This window comes from Scyliorhinus torazame, chromosome 7 (genome assembly GCF_047496885.1).
Source record: "Scyliorhinus torazame isolate Kashiwa2021f chromosome 7, sScyTor2.1, whole genome shotgun sequence".
NCBI classification, from domain to species: Eukaryota; Metazoa; Chordata; class Chondrichthyes; order Carcharhiniformes; family Scyliorhinidae; genus Scyliorhinus; species Scyliorhinus torazame.
The window spans coordinates 246,835,310-246,857,810 of NC_092713.1; the positions used below are offsets into that span (position 1 = coordinate 246,835,310).

Genomic DNA, 22,501 nt, shown 5'->3' on the forward strand with positions numbered 1-22,501 from the left:
GCCAAACACGCCTTGTCCTCCGTGCGACAACGCCCGTGGCCCCACATGGACATGTGATGGAGTGTCCCTGACGCATAGAGGGGACACCGAGGTGGCGGTGTTCAGAAATGACCATGAGTCAGACGGTCAGTAGAGATTTGTGGCTTACAGCTCATCGCAGAGTGGGTTGTCATCATCCAGCATGGCAGTGTTCACACACGCTTACGGACGTATCAGTCTACCGACGGTGACGAGGTGCCGCAGGTGCAGTGCGGCGTGATGGTGGTGCTGTGTCTGGTAGGGTTGGGCGTTGGTGTGGGACGTGTGTGAGGGGGGTGCTGTGTGGTGCCAACGCGTGCGGTCAACGGTGCCAGTGCCCTGAAGAACTATGCCCTCCCCCTAGTGAACGAACTGTGCGCTGATCAGCGCATCGCGTGCCCGCTGCCCCGTGCGGCCTCTCGGCCGTATCCCACGCCTCGATGGTGTCTATGCCCCGCTGCCGCCCTCCCGCCCACCTCCCCCCCCCCTCCTCTTCCCCCCACCACACCCTCCTCCCCCTCCTCATGATCATCGTCGGCGACTTCTTCGGCCTCACGTGAGTCCTCCTCCTCCATGACATCGCCCCTCTGTTGGACGATGTTGTGCAGAACGCAGAATGCAATGACGATCCGTCCGACCCTGTCAGGGTCGTATTGTAGGGCGCCCCCTGATCGGTCCAGGCACCAGAACCTCATTTTGAGGAGACCGAAGCACCTCTCTACGACACCCCTGGTTGCTGCGTGCGCCTCGTTGTACCGGCGCTCTGCGTTGGTCTGTTACCTCCGTATGGGCGTCATTAGCCACGGCCACAATGGATAACCCCTGTCGCACAGTAACCAGCCCCTCAACCGAGGTGGGTGACCCTCGAAAATTGCGGGGATGAACCACTTTGCCAAAATAAAGGCGCATGCACGCTTCCCGGATACTGGGCGGAAACGTGCATAATCCTCATCCCCTGGTCGCACACAACCTGTACGCCGTCGGGACTTCGGCCCATCCGAGCTGGAGAATAGCAGGGGCCTGTATGAAGCGCCTCGATTGCACTCTCTGCGGTTTCTCCGACGTGCACGGCGCAGACCACGATTCAGCCATTCCTGCCGGTTGGGAGAATGGCGGGACGGCGTCGGACCGGCATTGAGCGGAAAAATGGCGTAAACATCGATTCTCTGGTACGGCGCGGCAGGGGAGAATGGCGCCCAACGGGCGGGCGCTATGTTCATCAAGCGTAGTAATTATGGAAATCAGGTACACGCCTTATCACCGACGGGGGGGATTGAGAAGATCTCAAACTGAGATTGCGCCGGTGCAAATCCCACTTCTACCCGCGCTCGAGCTAGCGGGGCTGCAAGAATGCACCCTCGATTTCCAAACCTGATCAGACAAAAAACTAACCACTTAACTTCCATCCACTTTTCTAGGCAACCCTCTGATAAAGGTTCCTTGCAAACTGAATCAGGGCAGGAAACCTTGGAGGTTCAATGGAGAGGATCTACACAGAAGCCACTCCAAATTTTTACGGCACTCTGGGCGGGATTCTCCCCTACCCGGCGGTGCGGTGGGTTCCGGCGTAATGGAGTGGCGGGAACCACTCCAGCGTCGGGCCGCCCCAAAGGTGCGGAAGTCTCCGCACCTTTAGGGCCCAAGCCGGAGTGGTTTGTGCTCCACCGGCTGGCGGGAAAGGCTTTTGGCGCCCGCCAGCCGGGGCCGAAAGGTCTTCGCCGGGCGACGCGGGTCGGCGCATGCGCGAGAGCGTCAGTGGCTGCTGATGTCATCCCCGCACATGCGCAGGGAGAGGGTCTCTTCCGCCTCTGCCATAGTGAAGACCATGGCGAAGGCGGAAGAAAAAGAGTGCCCCCACGGCACAGGCCCACCCACGGATCGGTGGGCCCCGATCGTGGGCCAGGCCACCGTCGGGGCACCCCCCCGGGCCAGATCCCCGGAGCCTGCCCGCGCCGCCTTGTCCCGCCATTCAAAAGGAGATTTAATCCACGCTGGCGGGACAGGCATTCCAGATGCGAGACTTCGGCCCATCGCGGGCCGGAGAATCGGTGGGGGTGGGCCCGCCGACCGGCGCGGTGCGATTCCTGCCCCCGCCCCCGCCGACTGGCACGGTGCGATTCCAGCCCCCGCCGAATCTCTGGTGGCGGAAACTTCGGGACACGGCGGGGGGGAGATTCACGCCAGCCCCCGGCGATTCTCCGACCCGCCGTGGAGTTGGAGAATCCCGCCCCATGTGCTGTATACTGGTTAGCAAAGAATTTAAATGTCCTAAAGCTTCTTTGAAAAGCGACGGAGACAAGCCGTGTGTAATTGAAACGGACAGAAGGGGCGCAATTCTCCTATCGGGAGAATAAGTCCCGATGCCGGAGTGAAAACCGGAGTGTTTCACTCCGGCGTCGGAGGGCGTTCCCAGCCCCCTATTCTCCGCCCCCAGGAGGCTAGGAGCGACGCCGCGTCATTTACGCGTGTTGGGCCTTAGTGCCGCGTAAAAGCGGTGCCGCGTAAATGACGTCACCCACTCATGCGTGGGTTGGCCGGCGCCAACCCACGCATGAGCGGTTGTCGTCCTCCCCGCGGCCACCCCTCAAGAAGATGGCGGATCGATCTTGCGGGGCAGCGGAAGAAAGGAGGTCCTCCTTCAGAGTGGCCGGCCCGCCGATTGGTGGGCACGATCGCGGGCCAGACCCCTTTTGAGCCCCCCCCCCCCCCCCCGGTGCAGGAACCCCCCTCGCCCCCCCCACAGGTCGCCCCCATAGCGTTCCCGCTGCCAGCGACCAGGTGTGGACGGCGCCGGCGGGAACCTGTCGTGTTGGGCAGGCCGCTCGGTCCATCCAGGCCAGAGAATCGCCGCTCGCCCATTACCAACGGCAAGCGCCGATTCTCCCAGCGGCCAGCCCTGATTCGCGCCGGTTTAGGGGGGGGGGGGGGAAGAATCGCCTTCTGGCGTCGGGACGGCGTGGCAGGACTCGCGCGGCGCCCAGGCGATTCTCCTACCCGGGGTGGGGGGGGGTGGGGAGAGAGAGCGAGAATTCCACCCAATGTGTATAAATGCACTATAAAGAACAAAGCCCTGTGTATTGGTGTATGTAGCTTCTAGTGCATGCACGTGCACCACAGTGCTAGCCTGACTGATAATCTTGAATTAAAATTGGACAGCCAGTGAAGCTAGCTGTTTCATTCCGCTACTTTGCAGAACACAATTAGGCCAACGGAATTGGCAGATAAGTCTCAGTTGGAATTTAATATAGTGAACCGTGAGGTAATACACTATGATAGAGGGAGCAGGAGAGGTAATATAGACTTTCTGGTACAGTTCTAGAGAATGTCCAGAGACAGAGGGATCTAGGGCTTCATGTGCATACGTCTTTGATGTGGCAGGACATATTGAGAGAATAGTTAGCAAAGGATAGGTGATTATGGGCTTAATAAATACAGGTATTGAGTACAAAAGTAGGGATGCCCTGCGGAACCTTCAAAAAGCTCTGGTTGGGCCACAGTAAATTATTGAATCTGGCCATCGCAGAATGTGATGTGAGAGTCCTGGAGAGGGTGCCGAGATTTACCAGAATGGTTCCAGAGATGAAGGAGTTTAGGCACAAGGTTAGCTAGGTTTGAAAAGCTGGGGTTAGTCTCCTTGAACCAGAAGGGGAGATTTGATAAAGGTGTGCTAAACTATGACAAGATTAGATAAGGTGGACAAAGAAAAGCTGTTCCAATTAGCAGTTCCTTCAGGGCTAGGGATGCAGACTTAATGCTCGTAACTTCCGCAGAGTGGCAATCTCAAAGGAATTACCTTTGTTAAATTCCAAAGCCCTGTCTCGCCCAACCTTCCTCACTCAGGCTATGTGAGACAGAAGCAGAAAAGCATCCCTTGGCTGCATACCATGGAATAACTGGGGCGCAGGGAAGAAAGGTATGATCCCTTTTTATGGCAATAGTAAAAGGGCTGTTTAAAGGGACATTCTAAAGGGAGATGGTAAGTTTCAAATTTAAGTGGTTCAGACAATGGAAGGGGAGGAGGGGGTGGGGGGGGGGGGGGGGGAGGGAGAGTGCAGGGAGAGACCAGGTAGGAGAGAAGTGGTTGTGAGGGTGGTGTTGTACCAGAGGGGGGAGAAACAGACCAGAGAGGATCAGACCAGAGGGGGTGGAGGTTAGCCTGGGAGGTGGTGTCAAACCAGAAAGGTTGGGGGGGGGGGGGGTCAGACTGGGAAAGATGCGGGGGGTTTGTGTCAGGTTAGGCCGGGTCACACCAGGTTAGGGGTCAGGCTGAGATGGGGGGGGGGGGGGGGAAGAGTTGGGAATCACTGGAGGGAGTTGTGTATGTGTGCAGAGTGTCCTGCGCGAGGTGAGGTCTCGGTGTTTAAATAATTACTTTGGAGTGAGCAGTGATTTTTTTTTCCCCTGCTAACTCTTTCAGAGTAACTATCAGGGTAAAACTGGCGGAACCATCTGAAGTTAGTTATTTAAATCACTCTCTCAGGTGGTTCCCAGCGCAAATGTCCAGGGGAAGTTAGCACTTCTGGACAATTGGCCGGGTAAACCTTTGCATGGGAACGCCCTAAACGGATTCTCCAGTGCATCATTGGGGTACCCCCTAAATGCAATGCTGGGGAACCAGGATGTTATGGGGAATGATTTGGGCAAGAGATGCAGTAGTGACGTAAAGAAGACTCTGTTTTAAGTAGAGAGTGATAATGATCTGGAACTCTCTGCCAATGAAGGGGGTGAAAGTGAAGGTGGTCAGTGATTTCAGAAGGAAATTGGATTGGCACTTGAAGGAAATAGACTTTCAGATTTACGTCAAACGAGCAGGGGAATGGGACAGACCAGAATCCTCTGGAGAAAACTGGCATGAGCCCAATGGACCAAACAGCCTTGATGATTCTATTCAGATCAATTAGTTTTCAACTTTTATTCATAGCAGTGTAAAATCTGAGGGTGCAGCTAAGCAGCGACTGAGTTTCACATTTGAAGTTGTTCAGTGGTTCCAGAATTTTAGATATATACAAACTGAAGTATCACACAGCTTTTTCAAAAATACTGACTTAATTCCAAACAGTTGCACATTTGCTTGAAGATGTATCAACTAACTTGATTTCTAAAAATGTCATTGGTGCTGGATCCTTTCCCAGTATGTGCATAGGAACGTGCGAAATAGAAGCACGAGTTCATCCTCCAACCTGCTCTTCCATTAAATAAGATCATAGCTGATTTTCTAACTCTTCTACCTCAACTTCATTCTTCTGCCATCCCCAAATCCCTGAGTGTCCAAAAATCTATCAATCTCAGTACTGAATGGACTCAAAGATTGAACAGGCAAAGACCACTGGTGGGCTAGATTCACAAATCTCTGAGTGAATACATTTCTCCTCGTCTTAATCCTGACTGGCTTACTCCTTATCCTGAGTCTGTGACCCTGAGTTCAAGACTCTACAATGCTCGCAGCATCTACCTTTTTCAAGCCCTCTAAGAATTTTATGCACTTCAATGAAATCACCTCTCATTCTTCTAAAACTCCAGAGAACAAAGAGCCTATTCTAGTCAACTGCTTATATTCTCCGATGTTTTTCTTGTTCCCCGATAATTATTTGTAATTAATGTGAAGGTTGGCATTTAAAGGTTCCTTTGTTCCCTCACAACAATGGTGTACAATTCTCCACAATTTATGACAAATAGGATGGAGTTTTGCATCTTAGATTTTTTTCTTCAGGTTGTAAGATTATAAATATATTCTACGTTTTAAAATGTTTAATCCAAATATCATTTTGCGTGCAGTTGTGATCACCGTGATTTCCAGTTTCAAAGTAACAATAGTTTCTTAATCTTGTTATAATGCTGTTTATGTTTCTATTTTTTCAGTGTCCTTTCTCATATCCTCCCATGTGTGCTATTTTCATAATGTTAATGTAATAAATTGCATTCTCCTGAGAAAATAGCTTAAGACGTGTTTTGAGCCATTATAAAACACTCACAATGTGACAAATAGGCTGGCAGTCAGTAGACATTTGCATAAAAGGTAAATTTCCTAGGGAATTGCATCGTCTACAAATTTGCTGAATTGCCGCTGTAAGATGGGTTGTTTTGACACTACAATACCAGGTGTGGCAACAGTGAATAGCAAGATAAATTTAGTGATGAGGAGAATATTCATGTTCAGAATGGAGGAAGCTATGACATCACACTCAGCAAGTATTAAAAGCTTTCCCTGAAACCAGCAGTCCAACTGGGCAACTGTAAGATGACAGTAATCTTAGTGTCAGACAAAAAGCCTTTTCAGCTGACTTTCTGTCATTTTCTCTCTGTCAGTGACTTATTTTACCAAACATTTTGCAAGAGGGACAGCAAATTTTCTGATTTGAGGTAATTGGATTCCTGGTGATAATAATGTGTTACCTTTGCATTGGCCTTTGAAACGTTTCAACGCAAAAAAGTCACGATGGGCAGCATTTTATGTTGCGCCAGGGTTTTTGCCCTCCTTACGCCCACCAGTGAAAAAGCTGCCGGCAGATTGCACTGCTGCCATTTAACCCGGTGGCGAGATTAATTGGCCAAGTGCCTCAACTGGCCCAAGGAGGGGCGGGCGACTCGACATCTCCCCTGACATACCCAACATTGCAGCGGGGTCAAGGGCAAGTGGGTACACATTTGTAACGGCACCCATTTATGCACAATTTATGCCCCCAACCACCACCACCACCACCCCCACAAACTCGAACCACAAACACCTGCCTCAACCTGTTCCAGCGTTACACAATTTGGACCCATTTATTAATTTTTCAGAGTTGAAGGTGCAATAGGTAAAAATTTATTTGGAAGAAACCTATTTATTCATTCATGGAATGTAGGTATTGAGGGCAAAGTCAGCATTTATTGCCTATTGGGAAGGCACCTTCTTGAACTGCTGCAGTCCATATGGTCGTAAGTTAGGAGTTCCAGGACTTTGATCCAGCAATGCTGAAGGAATTACATTATAGTTCCAAGTTAGGCTGGTGTGAGACTTTGAGGGGAACCTGTAAGGCTGTAGTTTACCCATATGCCTGATCTTCTTGTCATCTAGGCAGTAGAGGTTGTGGGTTTGGGAGGTGTTGTCGAAGAAGCCTTGGCAAGTTGCTGCAGTGTGTTTTGTAGATGGTACACATTGCAGTCATGGTGCGCCAGTGTGGAGGGAGTGAATGCTTAAAGTGGTTATCGAGGTGTCAAACAAATGGGCTACTTTTTTCTACCTGCTGTCGAGCTTCTGGGCTGCTGTTGGAGCTGCACTCATCCAGGCAAATGTAAAGTATTCTATCACACTCCTTACTTGTGCCTTGTATGTTAACAGATGGTGGACATGTTTTGGGGACTCACTGACCAAAGAATATCCAACCTCTGACCTGCTTTTTTAAACACAGTACTTAGACGACTGGACCAGTTAAGTTTATGGCACATGATGATGCCTAGGACGTTGATGGTGACCGATTCAACAATAGCAATGCCAGTGAATGACAAGGGGAGGTATTTAGACTCTCTCACATCTGAGATGGTAATTGCCTGCTGTTTGTGTGCTGTGAATGTTACTTTCCACTTATCAGTGCAAGCCTGAATGTTTTCCTGGTCTTTCTGCATGCAGGCATGAACTGCTTCATTCAATTAGGAGTTGCGAATGGAACTGTGAAATCATCAGTGAACATCCCCATTCCGACCTTATGATGGAGAGAAAGTCATTGATGAGACAGCTGAAGGTAGTTGGACTTAGAACCCCTAGTGTTGCCCTATTGTTGAGCTGATTGGCCTTCAGCAACCACAACCATCGTTCTGTAATACAGAAGCAAAATGCTGTGGATGCTGGAAATCTAAAATAAAACCAGAAAGTACTGGAGAAACTCAGCAGGTGTCACAGCATCTGTGGAAATAGAAACAGAGTTAACATTTCAAGCTCAGTAGGGCTATTCTTCAGAATCTCATCTTTCTTTGTGCCAGGCTTGACTTTGCTTGTGAAGACATGTCCCTTAGTTCATTTTAGTTGCAATGGTTGGGAAAATGTGAGTGATAGCCATCTAAACTTCTAATGTCCAATGTCAAGCATCAAGGCTGTTTGCCAAAGTTAAAGAACCTCAAATTGTTTGCATAGATTCTTTTTGGATGAATATTGTTTTAATATAATTATGAAAGGTGAAAAGTTATCCAAATTCTAACTTCAAAATTAAGTAACTGTACTTGATTAATTATTTCTAACTTGAAGAAGCACAAGAATTTCCTTGCCACAGTTATATATCACCATGGCCTCCTCAGTTATTTTGTACTATTTCAAAGAACAAAGAACAAAGAAATGTACAGCACAGGAACAGGCCCTTCGGCCCTCCAAGCCCGTGCCGACCATGCTGCCCTACTAAACTACAATCTTCTACACTTCCTGGGTCCGTATCCCTCTATTCCCATCCTATTCATGTATTTGTCAAGATGCCACTTAAATGTCACTATCGTCCCTGCTTCCACCACCTCCTCCGGTAGCGAGTTCCAGGCACCCACTACCCTCTGCGTAAAAAACTTGCCTCGTACATCTACTCTAAACCTTGCCCCTCTCACCTTAAACCTATGCCCCCTAGTAATTGACCCCTCTACCCTGGGGAAAAGCCTCTGACTATCCACTCTGTCTATGCCCCTCATAATTTTGTAGACCTCTATCAGGTCTCCCCTCAACCTCCTTCGTTCCAGTGAGAACAAACCGAGTTTATTCAACCGCTCCTCATAGCTAATGCCCTCCATACCAGGCAACATTCGGGTAAATCTCTTCTGCACCCTCTCTAAAGCCTCCACATCCTTCTGGTAGTGTGGCGACCAGAATTGAACACGAAACTCCAATTGTGGCCTAACTAAGGTTCTATACAGCTGCAACATGACTTGCCAATTCTTATACTCAATGCCCCGGCCAATGAAGGCAAGCATGCCGTATGCCTTCTTGACTACCTTCTCCGCCTGTGTTGCCCCTTTCAATGACCTGTGGACCTGTACTCCTAGATCTCTTTGACTTTCAATACTCTTGAGGGTTCTACCATTCACTGTATATACTACAAAGAGCAAAGGTCCCAGCACTGATCCCTGTGGAACACCACTGGTCACAGCCCTCCAATTAGAAATGCATCCTTCCATTGCTACTCTCTGCCTTCTATGACCTAGCCAGTTCTGTATCCACCTTGCCAGCTCACCCCTGATCCCGTGTGACTTCACCTTTTGTACTAGTCTACCATGAGGGACCTTGTCAAAGGCCTTACTGAAGTCCATATAGGCAACATCCACTGCCCTACCTGCATCAATCATCTTAGTGAGCTCCTCGAAAAACTCTATCAAGTTAGTGAGACACGACCTCCCCTTCACAAAACCATGCTGCCTCTCACTAATACGTCCATTTGCTTCCAAATGGGAGTAGATCCTGTCTCGAAGAATTCTCTCCAGTAATTTCCCTACCACTGAAGTAAGGCTCACCGGCCTGTAGTTCCCTGGATTATCCTTGCTACCCTTCTTAAACAGAGGAACAACATTGGCTATTCTCCAGTCCTCCGGGACATCACCTGAAGACAGTGAGGATCCAAAGATTTCTGTCAAGGCCTCAGCAATTTCATCTCCAGCCTCCTTCAGTATTCTGGGGTAGATCCCATCAGGCCCTGGGGACTTACCTACCTTAATATTTTTTTAAGACACCCAACACCTCGTCTTTTTTGATCTCAATGTGACCCAGGCTATCTACACTCCCTTCTCCAGACTCAACATCTACCAATTTCTTCTCTTTGGTGAATACTGATGCAAAGTATTCATTTAGTACCTCGCCCATTTCCTCTGGCTCCACACATAGATTCCCTTGCCTATCCTTCAGTGGGCCAACCCTTTCCCTGGCTACCCTCTTGCTTTTTATGTACGTGTAAAAAGCCTTGGGATTTTCCTTAACCCTATTTGCCAATGACTTTTCGTGACCCCTTCTAGCCCTCCTGACTCCTTGCTTAAGTTCCTTCCTACTTTCCTTATATTCCACGCAGGCTTTGTCTGTTCCCAGCCTTTTAGCCCTGACAAATGCCTCCTTTTTCTTTTTGACGAGGTCTACAATATCTCTCGTTATCCAAGGTTCCCGAAAATTGCTGTATTTATCCTTCTTCCTCACAGGAACATGCCGGTCCTGAATTCCTTTCAACTGACACTTGAAAGCCTCCCACATGTCAGATGTTGATTTGCCCTCAAACATCCGCCCCCAATCTATGTTCTTCAGTTCCCGCCTAATATTGTTATAATTAGCCTTCCCCCAATTTAGCACATTCATCCTAGGACCACTCTTATCCTTGTCCACCAGTACTTTAAAACTTACTGAATTGTGGTCACTGTTACCGAAATGCTCCCCTACTGAAACATCTACCACCTGGCCGGGCTCATTCCCCAATACCAGGTCCAGTACCGCCCCTTCCCTAGTTGGACTGTCTACATATTGTTTTAAGAAGCCCTCCTGGATGCTCCTTACAAACTCTGCCCCGTCTAAGCCCCTGGCACTAAGTGAGTCCCAGTCAATATTGGGGAAGTTGAAGTCTCCCATCACCACAACCCTGTTGTTTTTACTCTTTTCCAAAATCTGTCTACCTATCTGCTCCTCTATCTCCCGCTGACTGTTGGGAGGCCTGTAGTAAACCCCCAACATTGTGACTGCACCCTTCTTATTCCTGATCTCTACCCATATAGCCTCACTGCCCTCTGAGGTGTCCTCCCGCAGTAGAGCTGTGATATTCTCCCGAACCAGTAGCGCAACTCTGCCTCCCCTTTTACATCCCCCTCTATCCCGCCTGAAACATCTAAATCCTGGAACGTTTAGCTGCCAATCCTGCCCTTCCCTCAACCAGGTCTCTGTAATGGCAACAACATCATAGTTCCAAGTACTAATCCAAGCTCTAAGTTCATCTGCCTTACCAGTAATACTTCTTGCATTAAAACATATGCACTTCAGGCCACCAGACCTGCTGTGTTCAGCAACTTCTCCCTGTCTGCTCTGCCTCAGAGCCCCACTGTCCCTATTCCCTCGTTCTCCCTCAATGCTCTCACCTTCTGACCTATTGCTCCTGTGTCCACCCCCTTGCCATACTAGTTTAAACCCTCCCGTGTGACACTAACAAACCTCGCGGCCAGGATATTTATGCCTCTCCGGTTTAGATGCAACCCGTCCTTCTTTTATAGGTCACACCTGCCCCGGAAGAGCTCCCAGTGGTCCAGATAATGGAAACCCTCCCTCCTACACCAGCTGTTTAGCCACGTGTTTAGCTGCTCTATCTTCCTATTTCATTGAATTCCTCAACTCACATTTGTTTCTGAATCAAAAGGATAGGCAAGTGATGTACTCTCAGCTCTCTTTCCATGGTACCAAAAAAAGTACACCTTTTCCTCCCTCTAGAGAAGTGCATTTGATTTATCTCAGCTCCACTTTAACTAAAAATTCACCACGCAAGATTTTGTGGAAGGGAAGTGATGTGTTGGGTACTCTGCTACACAGACGAACCAAAGCGGTTGCGAATGGTACAACTCAGTTTTATTACTAACAGTTATTTACAGTGGTAAACTGGTTACGATGGTTCGATCATAACCCTAGAATCTGTGGACCTATTCCTAATATTATCTTGGAGTGGCACTCAGCACTTGGTGGATGTCTGAGTGGCTTGCTGTGAGCTCTGTGCCCTGAGCTGTCTCCTGCTGGAATGCCTGGGAAGTGTTGTGTTCCCTGTTTTGTACTGTGTATGCTCTTGCCTGTGATTGGCTGTGGTGTTGTGCGTGTGTTGATTGGTCCGTTGATCTGTCCATCAGTATGTATGTATGTTTGGACCATGATGTTTACCTGAATATCATGACATCCCCTGTTTTTTACAAGAACATGTGCCAATGTGGTTATAAATAGAGATGTGTACTGAGTGCAGCTGGATGTGTCTGTGTGCAATATCTACAGCATGTTCATGGGGCTAAACTGTATACAAGGGGCGATGTTGGGTGTGACATAACAACAAAGTTGTACCATTAACAAAGAACAGGGAAATGTTGAACGACAAAACAAACTCCTGTAACGACAAGGAAGAACAGAAACATATAAACACAGTGGTATTATGAGTTCAATGTACAAACAGGCTCATAAGTCCAGTCTAGTAGGTGGGCGACGAATTCGGGTTGACCGCCTCAAGGGTGGGTCTGGATCCACCGGCTGAGGAATGGGCCTGGCCACGGGCGACGACGGAAGGGGCATGGTGGCAGGAAGCTCCACTAAGTCGATATCAGGAACAACAGGAGGGCCCGGTGCCGGTGTAAGTTCACGTCGCGAGCGTGGAAGTAGGCGAAGAGCCTGGCGATTTTGCCTACGAATGGACCCATCAGGCATGCGAACCAAGAACGAGCGGGGAGCCACGCGTCGGAGAACTTCGGCAGGTGCTGACCAGCCACCTTCTGGTAGGTGGATGCGGACGTCGTCTCCAGGCGGCAGTTGCCCATGTGTCATATGCCCTCTTCTGGTGAACGCGCTGCTGTTGCATTCTGTGTAGTACCGGAGCATGGTTGGTTGTGGGTACCAGAATGGATGGCACAGTGGTCCTGAGGGCGCGATCCATCAACAGCTGGGCTGGTGGCTAGTGGGGCCGAGCGATAGGCCAGCAGGGCTAGGCAGAAATCCGATCCGGCAGCAGCAGCCTTGGAGAGGAGCCGCTTGACAATGTGAATGCCCTTCTCCATCTTTCCATTGGACTGGGGATGCAGAGGGCTGGACATCACGTGTGTGAAGCCATACGAAGCAGCAAAGGACGACCATTCCTGGCTGGCAAAACAGGGCCCATTGTCTGACATGACAGTAATCGGAATGCTGTGGCAAGCGAAGGTGTCTTTGCAGGCCCTTATGACAGCGGACGATGTCAAATCGTGCAGGCGTATGACCTCTGGATAGTTCGAAAAGTAATCAATGACGATTACATAGTCCCTGCCAAGCACGTGAAAAAGGTCAACACCCACCTTCGCCCAGGGGGACATCACCAGCTCATGGGGCTGAAGCGTCTCAGGAGATTGCACCGGTTGAAACCTTTGGCAGGTGGGGCAGTTGAGCACCATATTGACAATTTCATCACAGATGCCCGGCCAGTATACCGCCTCTCGGGCCCTCCGTCTGCACTTCTCGACCCCCAGATGGCCTTTGTGTAGTTGGTCGAGGACCAGCTTGTGCATGCTGTGCGGAATCACAATCCGGTCCAGCTTTAGGAGGACACCATCAATGACGGCCAAGTCATCTCGGACATTGTAGAACTGCGGGCACTGTCCTTTGAGCCACCCTCCCGTCATGTGGCGCATCACCCGTTATAAAAGGGGGTCAGCCGCGGTCTCCCGGCGAATACGGGCCAGACTGGAGTCATCAGCTGGCAGATTTTCCGATGTGAAGGCCACCTGTGCTTCGACCTGACAGACGAACCCCTCCGAATCGGGCGGTGTGCTCACTGCTCTAGATAGGGCATCCACAATGATAAGGTCCTTTCCCGGGGTGTAGACCAGTTGCAAGTCATAACTCCTGAGTTTAAATAGGATGCGCTGGAGGCGAGGGGTCATCTTGTTCAGGTCCTTATTTATGATGCTGACCAGTGGGCGATGGTCAGTCTCAACGGTAAACTGGGGGAGACCATACACGTAGTCATGGAACTTGTCTATTCCGGTCAGCAAACCCAGGCACTCCTTTTCGATCTGCGCGTAGCGCTGTTCTGTGGGGGTCATGGCCCGCGAGGCATAGGCGACCGGGGCCCATGACGCAGTGTCATCCCACTGTAGGAGTACCGCCCCAATGCCGGACTGGCTGGCATCAGTCAAAATTTTTGTGTCACGAGATGTATCGAAAAACGCCAATACCGGGGCTGTGGTGAGCTTAATTTTGAGCTCCTCCCATTTCTTCTGGTGTGTGGGCAGCCACTGGAACTCCGTGGATTTCTTCACGAGGTGGCGCAGAGCCGTCATGTGGGAGGCAAGGTTGGGAATGCACTTCCCCAGGAAGTTGACCATGCCTAGGAAGCGTAGCACTGCTTTCTTTTCTGCCGGCTGCGGCATGGCTGTAATGGCGCTCACCTTGTCTGCATCCGGACGGACCCCTGACCGGGAAATGTGGTCCCCCAGGAACTTCAGCTCGGTTTGGCCGAAAGAACACTTGGCTCGGTTGAGGCGCAGACCGTTTTCCCGTATTCGTGCAAAGACGCGCTGGAGACGATTGATGTGCTCCTGTGATGTGGTGGACCAGATGATGACGTCGTCCACGTAGACACGCACCCCTTCGATGCTCTCCATCATCTGCTCCATGATCCTGTGAAAGACCTCGGAGGCCGAGATGATGCCAAATGACATTCTGTTATAGCAGAACCTGCCGAAAGGGGTGTTGAAGGCGCACTGCTTTCGGCTGGACTGATCCAGTTGGATCTGCCAAAAACGCCCTTCTCCACCTTTCCATTGGACTGGGGATGCAGAGGGCTGGTCGTCACGCGTGTGAAGCCATACGAAGCAGCAAAGGACGACCAACACGGTTGCGAATGGTACAACTCAGTTTTATTACTAACATTTATTTACAGTGGACCTACTCCTAATACTATCTTGGAGTGGCACTCAGCTCATGGTGGATGTCTGAGTGGCTTGCTGTGAGCTCTGTGCCCTGAACTGTCTCCTGCTGGAATGCCCGGGAAGTGTCATGTTCCCTGTTTTGTACTGTGTATGCTCTTGCCTGTGATTGGCTGTGGTGTTGTGTGTGTGTTGATTGGTCCGTTGATCTGTCCATCAGTATGAATGTATGTTTGTACCATGATGTTTACCTGAACATCATGACAGGAAGGTGTTCCATTAATTTTGGAATATAGCAACAAGCTGCCTCTGAGCAAACATGCATGAGTTTTAAAGAAAAAAAGTTAAAAGGACTTCACCCTTCATCATCTGGATCCATATGAAAATTGTACATTAATCACACTCCTAATAATTGCTCAAGTACTACTGTCCTTCATAATCAGTTCTGTCATGTTCATATAGTAAATCAGTAAATGTAATCTTAAGGGCTTACCTATAAAAATAAGAGCATCCCCTCACTGTATTATGACTGAAATATTCCTGTGTCTTTTCATTTCCGAAGTCTTCCAAAGGATCTGACCACAAGAGGTCACACATCGGACCAAATGCTGGTGGTTCTTTATATCTGTCTAACTGTGAAAAGAAGCACATTTCATCGTCATCCTGCTGTGCATCATGAGAAAAAAAAATCATATTTTCGATGTTAATGCATTAGAATGGGCACCCATAGGATGTTCGACTCAACTCTTTTTCTGATACTAAATTCATTCCAAATCTGTTTTCTATGTGTCTACATTTTGTGAAAAATTAACAACTTGCATTGATGGATGAGCTTTAATGCAGTGCTTTATAGCACAACAAAAGGAAAAATTAATAGAAAATCAAACAAGGAGGCAATGGGGGAAATGATCAAATCTTGGTCATAGAATTAAGTATTAAGGAAGATCTTAAAAGGAGGAAGTTAGGTTGAAGGGTTCAGGAAGGAATTCCAGTCCCAGCATATTAAGCAGCCTTGCGAGTGACCTGAATGATTGAGCAACACTTGCAAGTTTAACAACCCTGTTCCCAAATCAATGAAGGGACATGTTCCTGGTTCGCTGCACAAAGCTTAGTAAAGCAGGGAGAACCATGATTAAACATCCCTTGTAACATGTTGTTCCTCATTAGGATGACTAACAAACATTGTGTGGGGAAGAGAAAATACACTTGATGCACAATTTATATAGTTTGCTCCTACCTGTTCTTATCCATCTCCCACCATCTGTATTACAGTTGGCTAATTGAAGCACATTGACCTCAAACATGGATGTGATAAGGATATGATCTCATTGCACTGCATTCTGTATACATATTATTTGTCTATTATCAGTGAGCTGTAGCAGCCACCATGGTCCCAGAAGTAATTTGCTTGTTTCAGGGGCCATTGAGATTAGGTAGCTTTGTTGGACTAGGGGCAGAGGTGGTGGGGCCAGCGGTTGGCTGTGGTTTGTAAATTTAATATGAAGCTGGGTAGAGAACACCTGCTCCTTTTGACTCCACTAGAGGGTAAATAAAACCTCACCTTTCCAGCTAGAGTTTCTCATGCTCCTCCACCTCAGTCAAACATTCAAAACGTCAAGTGAGAATTTGATCTAAGGGATATTTTATTCTTCTGCCATTAAGAATGAAAGAAGCTTCACAGCATAAGGCAGTAACAATTTCATGCAGAGGTAGCCACGGTACATCTAATCTGTATCAAATTTGGTGTAGGGCACGATACAACAAAAAAAATCAGAGTCCATTCTGGGCAGGATTAGCGAGGTTGTTTCCTGTGCTCATAGCACCAGGAACGACCCCGATTCCAAGGGCAATAAAATGCACACCTATTTCCATATAAAACATATTGGTAATGGATAAAGGCAGCACAAATAATCTGTCCCTGACAATAAAGATTATCATGCCCAGTAGAGGCACGAAGATATTTAAAATTTTAAAGCTATATTTTGAAAAGTTAACACCAAAGCTTTTAAGATGGCTATAGCATACAATTTGACTTTTGGCATTTGAACAGTGGAGTCAGTGATCAATGACGAATTAAATATGGAGCTAAGTGAAGGAACTTCACAGCTCTTGTAAAATTCACACATCTCATTGTTTGAGGATGTACCAAAACCTACTGACTATGGGATTTGCAGCAAATTTCCTCAATGTTTCACAAGGGACAAAAGAGACATCAAAATTCAATAGATAAATGTGAAATGGATCTCATCGACCTTCTTTTGTATTGTGATAGCCTATCATTAAAAAACAAAAATCTTGACTGTCACAAAGTCTCAACGTGTGAAAAGCCAAAACACAGGATGTTTATTGGTCTAACCCCCGCCCCCTTATTTGCCTAAGGTCTTTGGACTTGTAACAGGTCACAAGGGTAAGTGAGTGAGAATAAATACAGGATGTTTATTGGTCTAACCCCACCCTCTTATTTGCCTCAGGCCTTTGAACTTGGAACAGGTCACAAGGGTAAGTGAGAGAGAATAAATAACCTTTATTTTAAAACTCACAAAAGCTTGCTGTTGATTTTATTTAATTGGAATACTCACTCCAAGGGCAATAAAATACACACTTATTTCCATATAAAACATATTGATAATGTTTTTTTTTACCTGCTTTTGAAATAACAGTAGGAGCTGCTCTGAACAAATACAGCATCAGAAAATCATTGAACCAGGTACAGTCAATGAAGTAATAAACAGCAGTACATTGAAAGTGGGAGAAGGACTCTATGCAACATGTTCTGACTTCAAGCTTAATTGAGAATTAATGTCCTGGAAATTCAACTGCAAGAAGCCTCACAACTGACTGAGTATCCTTTGCTTTCAAAACATTTACTTGAACTAAAAACATTAAGTCATTTAAGAAACTATAGGCCTACATTGCAAGAGAGACTGTATCAATTATACATTGTAATTGTATTGTTTTTCTCTTTCTTTGTATATAGTCTTTGTGTGAGTTACAGTGTGCATGAGATGTTATGTTTTCAAACCTCTGAGGCAAGTGTGGGATAATAAATAACCTTCTTTATTTTAAAACTCACAAAATGGCTTAGTGCTGGGTTTATTTAAATTGGGACAACAGTTCTGAGTGTAAAAGTCCTCACACAAAGCACATGGACAAAAAGGAAACACACATATGCTGCTTTCACAGGATACATGCCTACCGTTCAACCTGTTTGGAATGTGATTGGAAGTATGTCTTATGCCAGAAAGTGAATGCCTTAAAGAATTTTCCGAAAATAGAAAAACTGTGGTCAGATCAAAAAAATGACTTGTTTTCGACATTGGAATGTTTAGAGAGTACGTCTGTGTAAAATAAAGAAACATGGACAGTAATTGCAAGCCGCATTACGCCTTTGTGAAAAAATAATTTGATATCTCTGGAGCTTTTTGGATGCAGTTACTTCTTCAAAGGTCTGAATTCAGTGGTGTCTTCAGGAAAGGCAAATAAATGTTTCCTACTGTAGCGCACAATGACTTACGAGAGAGACGAGAAGTGATGAAGTCGATTCAGGCTTTATTAAGCGAGACTTGTCCCCAGCAGTTCAGCAACAGAATGAAGCGGCGGGGGGAAGCTCGGGTTCTTATACTCCGCCTTCAGGGCGGAGCCAGGAGTCAGCAGCCAACCAGGACCCGGGATCTGTCAGCCAATAGCATCACGGCTTCACAGTCCCACATGACCCCTAATACATACCACCACACACCCTAAACAAACCATCTATGGCAGATGATTAAAAAGGTTGAAAATGAGGCAGTCAAGTAAATTAAGAATTCAAAATCAATGCATTTCATAGAATAAAATCATAGAATCCCTAAAATGCAGAAGGATGCCATTTGGCCCATCATGTCTGCACCAACCCTCTGAAAGAGCACTCTACCTAGGCCCACCCCCTTGCAATTCCATAACCCCACCTAACCTTTGCACACGAAGGGACAATTTAGCATGGTCAGTCAACCTAACCTGCACATCTTTGGGCTGTGGGAGGAAACCGGAGCACCTGGGGGAAACCAGGCTGACACTGGGGGAAAGTGTAAACACCGCACAGTCACCCAAGGCCAGAATTGAACCCGGGTCCCTGGTGCCATGAGGCAGCAATGCTAACCACTGTGCCACCGTGCTGCCCTGAATGTATATCTGTAGATGGGATGAGCAGAATTAAACGAGTTATCGATGTAAGTGAAGATCTAAATTTGTTGAGAATGTCAATCTTGAAAGAATAAAGCCTATTTGATGAACTTGGGTTTGCCAGTGATACTTTGCCAAATCAGTGGTGTTTTGTTCCTATTAGTGGTCAGAACATCAAATGTTTAAGGAATCTTCAAGCAGCATTATGCTTATGTGACTGCCTTTTTGCTGATTGATTCAAGATTTTCAAACTCCTCTCTGACAGATGAGATCCACGGGTCTCCCAGGACCAAAGTGCAGGTTTATTTTTGAATGTGCATATGTGCTGATGAATCATCCATTGTTCAGTCTCTGCTAAAAGCTGCTTCCCATTTTGTGCATGAACTATCTCTCCTTTGACCTTGGATTTATAACCTAAAATGGGACTGTCCTGCAAAGCAACCCCTGCTAATGCAAGCTTTCTGTTCAAAATGCATTTTAAAATAACTCCTGCATAGATCCTTTTTGTGGAACAATGGCTATACACTATGGATGTGCACGCATTCTACACTTCCATCCCTAATAAAGATGGTCCATATGGCCTGAAAAAATCAGCCAACAACACCACCTTCCTCTGTCTCGCTAAACCTGTTCTCACACTGAACAACATTTTGCTGCCTGACTCAACACTAAATTCAAAAATTTCTGATCACATCCAATGCTCACATTTATTTTTCATTCTACAATGGCAGCTAGTAATGATCTTATTGTTGTTATTGATAGTTCTTCCAGACTCGGCTTGCCCAACCTTTTCGTGAGGGGCCACATTTCAATTTTCTTTCCACTCAAGGGGACGAGCATATTTCGGAAAGATAAGGTTTGGCGCAACATTAAATATGAATTTCAATCAAAGGTTGAGGTATGAGGAAAATAAATAGCTTGCTGAGCAAAAAAAAGCAATGTCAGAGCAATAAATTGATATTTTAAAAAGAGCAATTGGTAAAACTAACGAGCGTGTGAGGATCAAATTGTGTTTGTCCAGCTCACCCGCAGTTTCAGGATGCTTACTCACTGACCCTCACTCACACCCACTGTGAGAGTTGGTGTGAGTGTATACGTGTGTAGGGGCGAGGAAGAGTGCAAACTCTGAGACTGGGAGTGAGCCAGACAGATACACATATACACACATAGCTCGCATGCTCTCTCATGCAAGCTTGCTCATTCTCTCACATGCTCACTTTCTCACTGCAATGGCTCGCTCTCTCACTCACACTTTCCTGTGCTGTATTGTTCTTTGTTCTTTAGGGTTTTGGCCAAGGGTGGTATCATGGCCGTTACAGGCTTGGAGGGCTGAAGGGCCTGTTCCTGTGCTGTATTGTTCTTCGTTCTCACCAAAGCTCTGGTGTAGAAGCACAGGCAATACCTGTCCTTTCACCTTAGTTTACATCACTGTCCAAGACCCCCAAACAAACCTCTAAGTGAGACAATAATTTATTTGTACTTCTTCTAATCTAATATTCTGCATTCATTGCTCTCGACACAGTATCCTACACATCAGAGAAACCAAACGTAGATCTGGTGATCATTTTGCTGCACATGTTGAGAAGCCTAATCCCGAGATCCTTGCTGTCTGCTGCTTCAGTTATCCAGCTTTGATTCTGCTCTGTTCACGGTCTTCCACAGAATTACAATAAAGCTCAATGGAAGATCAAGGAACAGCACCTCATCTTTCTACTGGGCACTCTGCAGCCCCTTGACCTTAAAATAAATTAAAAACTTTCATGCTTAATTTCACTTTTTGTTTTCTGTCTGATTATAGGTGCTGGCAAAGTAGGATGAATGTGACAGCACTTTTTGGGATGGGGAAGGAGTGGATTGATGTTTTGGGATGTAGATCCCTCATTGTACACTGCTGGTGGATGGTCTGCATGACCAGTCTTCAGGACTGCTGAAACTGATTTTGCAGGTTTGCATGCTAGCTCTCTCTAACTTAGCTCACATGCTTTCACGATTCAGACATTCTCTGTCTCATACATATTCATCAATTCTTTATTTTTTTCTGTCTTCTTGTCTTCTCTTTTTGTCTTCATTTGTTCAACTTTTACCTTTTTTGTTTCAAAAACTGGAAGCTTGTCACGCTATAAAATATTAAACCATAACATTGAGGAACTCGCCTTTTTTATATCATCCAAGGTGTGTATTTCAGGGGAAAGGCCTCCGTGTACACAAAGAAACTGTTGGTTCATCAGTGCAGCAAGGGGAAGACAGTCAAAAGCTTCCATACATGCATCATATATCTGTTCCGAATACTTGATTTTACCTGAGGAAAAAAGTTCCATGTTGATTTTAGTATATTACGCGTATAACATTCTTTAACAGCATAATAAACCATCATGTAAGATTAGGTAAGACTTTTTAGGAGGTAGTTTTCAACTTCAACACCTGGAATTGATAGAGTGGATTGTCCATCCATTGTAGAACCCGACTAATTTGCATCCCAGAGATCACTTCCTCTAATTTATATTTTGCAGGAATAGTTTTTTGTGCAGTGCCCATGTCCCAGTTCAGTCGGGATGGAATGTATATGTCTCCACAGCCTGGCTACTTTATAAAATTATTTTTTTCTCTGTTTTTTAAAATGAGCAATTGCTGGCCTGATAAAATGACTCCAGCTGATCACATGCTAGCTTCTGGAAGTTTCTGAGCAGTTTGAAAGTGAATTAAGGCTAACACCTCACAACAATTGGAATGTAACATACTTTGCATCACATAAACATTCCAGCTAAGCCAACACAATGGCTTAGCAGTTGATTTGTTTGCCATGGACAGCTGTGGAAAAGGCACCAATGTGGTGTTAATGGATTTCAGCCAACGGCCTTGTTAGTCAACCCAAAGCCATACTATTAGATGACCAAGACTCGAGATGTCTCTCATACAAACACGCACCCCTCTTTCACATACACATACTAACCCCGCTGCGAAGCCTGCTCACTTGCTATAAGGCACACCCATATGCTTCAAAACCTGCCCGCTCACTTTGAGGACTGCCTGCTTGATCTGTGGAACACACGCTTGCTCCATAGCCTTCTCGCTCACTTTAAGAACCCCCTGCTCACTCTGAGGACCCAGCTGGTTGTGAGACATTCCTGCCTACTCGCTCTGAGGTCTGCTCGCTCACTCCAAGGCCGCATTACGCCGCCCATCTCTGCGCGATCTTTGTTATTGACTGTAGTCTTCTGCCCAGCAACAGCGAGATTAATAAAATCAAATGAACCAACAGTGATGCAAGGCCTCTTGGAGTGTCAGATGCTCGTGGGCAAACGTGTCAGCCTATCATCATCCATGCTCCAAGAGGCCCTGCTTTGATTGGCCTATTTGATTTCTCTAATTATTTTAAAACTTTTGACATTTGAACCATTGTTTGCCCGTGATGTGGCGGTTGCCTGCCTCTCGAACTCCCTGGGGAGCCTTTGTGGACCCTTGGGGGTCCCCTGACCCCAATTTGGGAACCACTGTTATAATCAGTTGGCTTCTGACCTCCAAAGAGAACAGTAACTCCAGGCTGTCCATCATCTCACCATCAAACAGGTCGCAGGGAAAAGAGCTATGTACAGGTACAGTTCCATGACCCTCATCTCCAGTGTGAACTACTGGAACACAGGAACTGGTGCCTTCAAGGCAAAATCAACTCTACATACCTTCTCTCCTCATCGTGGTCCTCACTTCTAGAAAGACAGCTCACCTGTGACAGTCAACCAACCTACCCTCTGAAGAAACCCTCCAT

The 22,501-nt window shown here is 47.0% G+C and overlaps 1 protein-coding gene across 5 annotated transcripts in view; it reads right to left on the reverse strand.

Moving 5' to 3' along the window:
* The window catches only part of LOC140426929 (protein phosphatase 3 catalytic subunit alpha-like), a 603,583-nt gene that overhangs the window by 123,659 nt on the left and 457,423 nt on the right, over positions 1 to 22,501 (reverse strand). For all 5 annotated transcript variants that reach the window (XM_072512224.1, XM_072512223.1, XM_072512226.1 and 2 more), the window contains 2 exons: positions 20,892 to 21,037; positions 15,074 to 15,213 (listed from right to left, as the gene is read on the reverse strand). In XM_072512224.1, coding sequence (XP_072368325.1) covers positions 15,074 to 15,213; positions 20,892 to 21,037 — 286 coding nt within the window. The remainder of the gene's footprint in view (positions 1 to 15,073; positions 15,214 to 20,891; positions 21,038 to 22,501) is intronic.